The sequence below is a fragment of the Nicotiana sylvestris genome, chromosome 6 (genome assembly GCF_000393655.2).
Source record: "Nicotiana sylvestris chromosome 6, ASM39365v2, whole genome shotgun sequence".
NCBI classification, from domain to species: domain Eukaryota; kingdom Viridiplantae; phylum Streptophyta; class Magnoliopsida; order Solanales; family Solanaceae; genus Nicotiana; species Nicotiana sylvestris.
This window is the reverse complement of record NC_091062.1, coordinates 70,579,271-70,586,891: the sequence shown is the minus strand read 5'-3', so window position 1 is coordinate 70,586,891 and position 7,621 is coordinate 70,579,271. Positions and strand designations below refer to the sequence as shown.

At 41.9% G+C, this 7,621-nt stretch overlaps 1 protein-coding gene across 1 annotated transcript; it reads left to right on the top strand.

The window, feature by feature from the left end:
- The first annotated feature begins 6,176 nt into the window (after window positions 1-6,176).
- LOC138870754 (uncharacterized) lies at window positions 6,177-7,101 on the top strand. The gene is made up of 3 exons (XM_070148590.1): window positions 6,177-6,298; window positions 6,416-6,554; window positions 6,628-7,101. Exons 1-3 carry the CDS (start codon window positions 6,177-6,179, stop codon window positions 7,099-7,101), a joined length of 735 nt encoding a protein of 244 aa, XP_070004691.1.
- The last annotated feature ends 520 nt before the right edge of the window (window positions 7,102-7,621 follow it).

Genomic DNA, 7,621 nt, shown 5'->3' with positions numbered 1-7,621 from the left:
TCTATCGTAAAAGAGAATCCAAACATTCCCATTTCTGATTCACTCTGCGGCCACTCTGCAGCCCGCATAGTAGTTCTGCAGTAGCATAGTGGACCTTAGAATTGCCTGATTCTGCCAAAAATTTTCCTTTACTCCCCAGCGCACTGTTCAACCTAAAAAGTCCGAATCAATGTGTAAGTCTACCGCGGCACCACGAAACCCCGAATTTTAGGTGAAAATTTACGGGGCCTTACGAGAAAGATATGTAGATTCACACGAAACAGTGGAACTAAGAAAGCATGTATCAAAATCATTTATTTTCCTCAATTTTTTTCATCCTATCCAGAAATTTATGGTTCTTAATCAATGTAATAAAATTTATTATATTGACCAGAGTGCGTAAATGGCATCCGATTATAAACTAAACAACAATAACTAAAACATAGAATATATTATAACAGCTACAAACAATAACATAAAAAACAAACTTAGCAGATAAAGAGAATTCATTAGTTTGAAGTCATAAAGTATTACAGAAAGAATAATTAAAAGAATAAACGAACCTTGGATGAAGGTTTGTTTCTGTATGGGCAAAAAATTTCATTTTCTGTGTTTGATCTAGGCAACAACGATAAAGCCTTCGAAGGCTGTGACGTGTCAACCCGACCCCGAAAGGTCGAGGTCAGGTGAGGAAGATAAATTGTTATCAAGGTCGAGATGGTTTAACAAAAGACGAGGACGAGGACGAGGACGAGGACGAGGACGAGGACGAGCATTCGCCCTCAGTACAAAGTGATGACTAGCTTTAGGATTTAAATTCCCTAGAGAATATTCTAGTGGATATTCCTTTTTGTTGTACTATTGTCACGACCCACAATTCCCACCATCCGGAACATGATAGCGCTTAACATTTCACTTGCTAAGAAAGCCAACCTTAGAATAGTTTTTAGCCATTTTAGCAAATTAAATTAACTGATACCAACTAGTCTGTAATAACTGAAATGGAAATTAAATAGAGTATGAAAAACCAAAATAACCACAATATCTAGATACAATCCCGAAACTGGTGTCACAAGTGCACGAACGACTAGAATAATACAGATAATGGTTTGAATAAAAGTAAAACTATCTAAAATGAAATGAACTAGGATAAGTAGAAGGAGACTTCAGAGATACAGACGCCGAGCAGTTGTACCTCAAGTCTCCAATCCCGCAATCAATCAGAGCAATCTACTGGACGTCGCTAGGACCAACTCTAAAATCTGCACAAGAAGTGCAGAATGTAGTATGAGTATAACCGATCTCATGTACTCTGTAAGTATCGAGCTTAACCTCGACGAAGTAGTGACGAGACTAAGGCAAGTCATTTGCAATATCATGTACGCAATATAATAATAATAATAACACGAAAGGAATACAAGAAAGTAAGGCAGTTAACTCATGAAAATAAACTCAACCCAAAATTAGTAAAACCAGAAATACCAGTACTCAGAGTCTCGTATGAAAGCATCGAAAGCTAACACAGTATAATAATGAATAAAAACACACAATCCGTTGCGGCGCACAACCCGATCCCACCGTACAAACACAATCCTCCCTTATTTTACCATATAAATATCAATAATAACATGTAAAATCCGTTGCAGCGCACAATCCGATCCCACTATATAATCAGAATCAATATCATATTCCTTCCTTATTTCACCATATCAAAATCACATGTAAAATTCGTTGCGGTGTGTAACCCGATCCCACCATATCAATATAATTCCTCCCTTATTCCACCCATTGCAGCGTGCAACCTGATCCATAAATAAAAATCAATAATGTAATCAACTCAGCAACTCAAATTACAAGAATCTCTATGATTAACAAATATGAAAGCAAAATCACAAAAGAGTCTCGTACCAAATCAAGAAATGCTACAATTAATACTAAGCAACAAGACATGCCAAATATATGACAGTTAAAGTGTACAAGTAGCAATTAATCATGAAAATATGGAAGAATCTAACATTTTAATACGTGAATAATAAATGACAAGTAGCAAGGCATATGAGATAATTAAGGTATGGAATAAAATAATTAATGAAATACGGGAAAGTATGGAAACAATTACTTTGATGACATATATACACTCGTCACCTCGCATATATGCCGCTACACATGTAACACATAGCTCAAAGGTTCCTATTCCATCAAATCAAGGTTAGACCCGACACTTATCTCGCTCCGCAAGTAAATCAAAGCTCTACCGGGGCCTTTCATCTAAAATCTGCCTCCAAACCAATCGAATCTAACCAAAATCGACTCAATAATATCAAATAATGCTAGGAGAAATCAATTACAATGCATAAAGTTAAGATCTTTATACTTTTCCAGAAAGTCAACAAAAGTCAACCACTGGATCAGTTGGTCAAACCCGAGATTCGGACCAAAACCCAATTACCCATTCACCCTCGAGCCCGATTATGTAATTAGTTTCAAAATCCGATCTCAATTTGAGGTCTAAATCTCAATTTTTTTACAAAAATCCCCAATTCTTCCCAAATCCCTAATTTTCTACCATGAAAGAACATAGGTTAAGGTTAGAAATTAATAGGTGATGATGGAAATGTAAGAAAACAAGTTAAAGTACACTAACCTATAAAATGGTGATGAAATTTATCTCCCAAATCGCCTCTAGGCCGAGCTTTAATGAAAATATGGTGAAAAATGGGTGAAATCCCGTGTTTGGGATATTTTAAATCACTGGCATCAGGCCTTCATCGCGTTCGCGAAGGGCCTGACGCGATTGCGAAGCACTGTGGCCCAAATGGCCATTGTGTTTGCGAGATATCCTCCGCGTTCGCAATGGTTCTTCCCCCCTGACCATCGCGTTCGCAACCCAGTGATCGCGTTCGCGTAGCACACCAACTAAGACTTCCCAGAGCCCCACAAACCTCCACATTTTCGCGTGTGGGTGGTTGCGTTCGTGAAGGGTCAACCCCCACAAAGCTTCGGGGCTCACCCGAGCTCTCGGGTCTCCAAACCAAATATGCACACAAGTCCAAAAACATCATACGAACTCGCTCGCGTGATTAAACACCAAAATAACACCTAGAACTACATGTCGGACACCAAAACATATGAAACCTAAGAACATGCAATTGTTTCAACCGGACGTCCAAATCACATCAACTCAACTTCATTTTGCACCAAATTTTACAAACAAGTCATAAATACTATAATGAACTTATACCAAGTTCTAAAACCGAAGTCTGAACCCGGTAGCAACAAAGTCAACTTAACGTCAAACTTAGGAATTCTTTAAACCTTTAAATTACTAGTTTTCAACAATTTATGTTAAATCAAATTAGGGACTTCCGAATTCGATTCCTGGCATAAGCCCAAGTCCCAAATCACGATACAGACCCGCCGAGATCGTCAAACTACTGATCCGGGTTCGTTTACAAAAAATGTTGACCGTAGTCAATTCAAATGAGTTTTAAGGCACGATTTCACATTTTTATCAATTTCTTCATAAAAACTTTCCGAAATAAGGACTATTTACCTTGAAAATGGTAATTATAATTAGATCTGATTTTGTGGTTCTAAAAATATGTAATTTATTTTTATGCTAGTTGTTAGTCAGTAGATGCTAAGTGTGAGACTAGAAAATAAGATAAGAGTATGAAGGCAGTGTGTTAAGCAAACTGAGTGGCTGAGAATTGGGGCCTCGAGGTCGAGCTAAGCATTAGCCTGTGAACGGCCGATGAAGGACTAATAGTTCTAAGAGCTTTGACAAGAGCTCTTTATGATCAATAATGAGTAATAAATGAAGAACAATTAATGAAACACAATAAATGTAAGTAATAGAATTAAGGGAGAAAGTGTTTAAGTTAGAGAGCAGAGAATATTCTTGTATTGAATGTTGTCTATTACAAAATGATATGTGTTCCCTTTATATATAAGGAGGAATCCCAACATAGTACATAAGCATTTATTACAAGGATATGAGGCTGGTATAACCATTTAATGTCACGGTACAGGCTTGAACTAGACCAATAGACTTGGTCAACTTTAATCACGTGCCTTGGAAACTTCCCGTTTGTCCATTATGGCGATCGATTTGCAATGCCTCGAGTTCGATCATTGAGAACCCTCGAGGTCGAACCTCGAGTTGAGCCTCGAGGCTTCAGGGATGGTCTTACAAAGCGCCATAATGACATTAAAATCGGACTCTCTAATTTTAGCTGTATACAGATAGTCCCCGCGTTTCTTAGAATGAAAATGATAAGAAACGGTCTTGAGTTCTTACCTCTTTGATATTACCCTCATGATGTCAGCCCATCAGAGCATTAAATGCCATGACTCAAAAGGCGGTCTTGAGTTCTTACCTCTTTGATATTACCCTCATGATGTCAGCCCATCAGAGCATTAAATGCCATGACTCAAAAGGCTGCGCATGGGTCGCTATCAACACGACTATCGAGAAGCCCACAAACCGCAATTAGTTCGACCTTTCTGCTTTGCAAACGCTGTCCATATGGCTTCTATAAATACCTCAACCATTTTGTCAGTCATACTTTTACACCATCTTCAAGTTTCTATAGCTAAGTTCACCATCTTCTGCATTCTTCTCCCTTTCTGCGCTTGCTTCTTTACTTTCCTTCTCAGAAACCCCTCTCTTTTATAGCCATGGCCAGAACCTCTAGAAATGTACCTCAGAAAGAGGGCATCACTTCCTCGTCACGCCTGTCCAAGGGCAAGCCAAAAATACCCCCAACTATCAAGCAATGTACCCCTAACTAATTCGATATTGTATCCGATTTTTCTATCGAAATTCCCTCTTCTACACCAGGCCGATGTGAGCACGTGTCTCGGTAAATTAGCGTGGTGACCAGTACAAACAGAATGAATGAAGATTGCTGATGGGGGAGGCAGTGTTAGTAGAGATCCCCAATCCCGAGGAAAGCATAGTAGACCACAAAGTTGGATTCCTCAGCGTGTATACATACCCATTTACTCTAGATCCCGTAAATTATTCAGATCCTTCTTACCCATCGATAGATCCGGTGATTCTCAACTTTTGTCGTGAGTGCCGAATGATACTCGGTTAGATCTATCCTTCTTTCTGGAGGATCGTTTACATGTTTCGATACTTTTCTAATCAGGTCGAGGGTATAACCTTCACCCTCAATCACTTGGTCAGATTATGCATCCCTCATCTCTTTCGGGGTTTGATCAAGCTTCATCCTCGATCCGCGAGGCCGTTCTTTCGAGCATCGATGAGGACAAGGATCGTGGGTGGATGAACTAGTTTGTCCCAATGAGGACCTCATACATCATCCCGGCTGATATGATGCCATTCTCAGAGGAATGGAATATGAACCGTAAGTGCCCCTACCTCGAGCACGCTTTATTGCCCTTTCATCCCCTTCTGAAAAATGATCTTCTTTTGATTATACAGCCACCGCTTGGTACGCCGACGTGGTTCAGAACCTATCGGTATGGATCGAATAGTTGGACTCCACTTTCCCTTATATCTAGCATTCTTGGCATGACTTGGTCAAAACACGATGGCAGGCCAAGAACCACAGTATGCTTTTTATTGCTATCTTTACTAGGTTTCCTTATGAGTATCTTTTGTGGTGGTAAGTTTGATGCATCATACTTGTGTAGGCCTCAGGGATGAAGCATCGATGAGGCCGTCTCCTGATGGTGAGGAAGGGACCTCGAAACCCGGTAAGGGCAGGAAGAGGAAGAAAGAAACGTCGGCCGGGTCCCCCAAATCAGAAAAACCTAAAGTTTGCAGGCCTCGAACCGACGCCACAGTCTCGATTTCGGCTGCTATGGTAAGTCCCCATACCGAGGATGAAGGTGATAATGATGAGGATCGCCCTTTGGCACAAAGGGAAGATGGGGCGCGGATGCTCCACAAGTTGCTGTGCGGAAGGCTGCCGAATCGGGGGTGGTCGATACGAACCAAACCCGTGCTGAAAAGACCCTCAAGGAGGGTTCGGGCATAGTCCCTGAGTTTCAAGTCGGACATGGTGCAGTCTGTACCGATGAACCCGCAGCTGGCGATTCTAGAGGGCCTGAACCCGAAGTTCTTCGGGGGTAAGATGAGACCCTTAGAGAAATTAATGCTCTAGGTGGCCTTAATTTGGGCCTTTCGTACTCACCGGGGGAAATCATGGATGCACAAGACCCCGATGCCGCCAATATGGGGGCTTTCATGGAGGGAAGATGTGCTCGGAGACCTCTTCGATGGAGTTGATGAAAACATTGATCTCGATGCTCCCGTTGCTCTCGAGGAGGCGGAGAGGCTTCAGCAGTAGGTGATACTCTTGACATATCATTTGTGCTTTAAATATTTATTCTTGACTTTCTAACTTTTCTGTGTTGTTGTAGTCTAAGAAAATGTATGACCATGACTTTTCTAGGCTTCAAGATGCGGGAAGGAGCTCGAGAAGCTCACCTTGATGCTGAAGGAGTCGGAGGCCTCCTTTGCCCGAAAGGGGGAGGAGTTGAGCGGGCTTCAGGCGAGTTTAGAGGGAGTGTGCCATGAAAGGGATGGCCTTGCTGAGCAGGTAACATGGCATCCATGAACTCACCTTTTTATTCTTATAATTCGATGCTCACCAACTTGTTTTGCCTTTGCAGATTGGGCAAAAAGATGCCCTGGTGGGGCAACTTCAGGAAGAGGTTGCAGCCAATAATGCGGAGATCCTCGAGCTGAGGGGGCAAAATGAGGCCGTGACCTCAGAGAGATACCTTTTGCGGTCGGAGTTGGCATCGATCCATGGTCTTCTTCAGACTGCTCAGAAGGAGGCTGCTACACTATCCGCAGCCAAGTCTGAGGCCGAAGAAAATGCATCTTCATACATGAAAGATGCCGCCACTACAAATGATCGGGCCAGAGAGATATCAGAGAAGGCCAAGCAGAAGCTGACTCGGGCCATTGCTCACGCTCGTTCGCAAGCAAGGAGGCATGCTCTCGAGGAAGCAAGCGCCAAAGGCGCCGATCTCTCAGCTGAGATTGAGAAAGCCTGGATCTTGGAGGAAGAATCGGCATTTTCGGCCACTTCGGATGAGGGTTCCGGAGATGATCCAGAGAGTAGTGAGGGTGACGAATAGACTCACATCGTCTTCCCCCTTTATTTTTGTGCATGGATTTCTCGGGGGGAAAGGTTTTGTAAAGACACCCCCTTGTAAATATATTTTTTGGGAATGTAAAAGATTTTTCTGCTTCAAGTCTTAGAAATATTTTAGTGTTTAAGCGAAGTTAGCCTTTGAACTTTGATGTTGGCTTTTCGGAGCCCATACTTGGAGTAATCGGGGCCCTCAAGATCAGGCACCATCTCGAGATTAGGTCGATAGCTTTTTTAGAGTCGATGCTTATAGTAACAGAAGTCCTCCGGGTCTCAATAACTCCCGAACGCCGTATGACAGTGTCATTTATGTGACATAATTGCGAAGTGATCGGGGTGGCCCCACCGGTACACTTACCCAAAAATGGTACTGACATGGTCAGAATTAATTGGCCTTCATGATAGGCGAACAACCGCTTCTTGCTCTATATATGCATTTGCTTGTTTCTTATCTAGGGACTCCGCTACTTTGAATAACTATCCCTTTCATAGAGCTCTTATTCTTT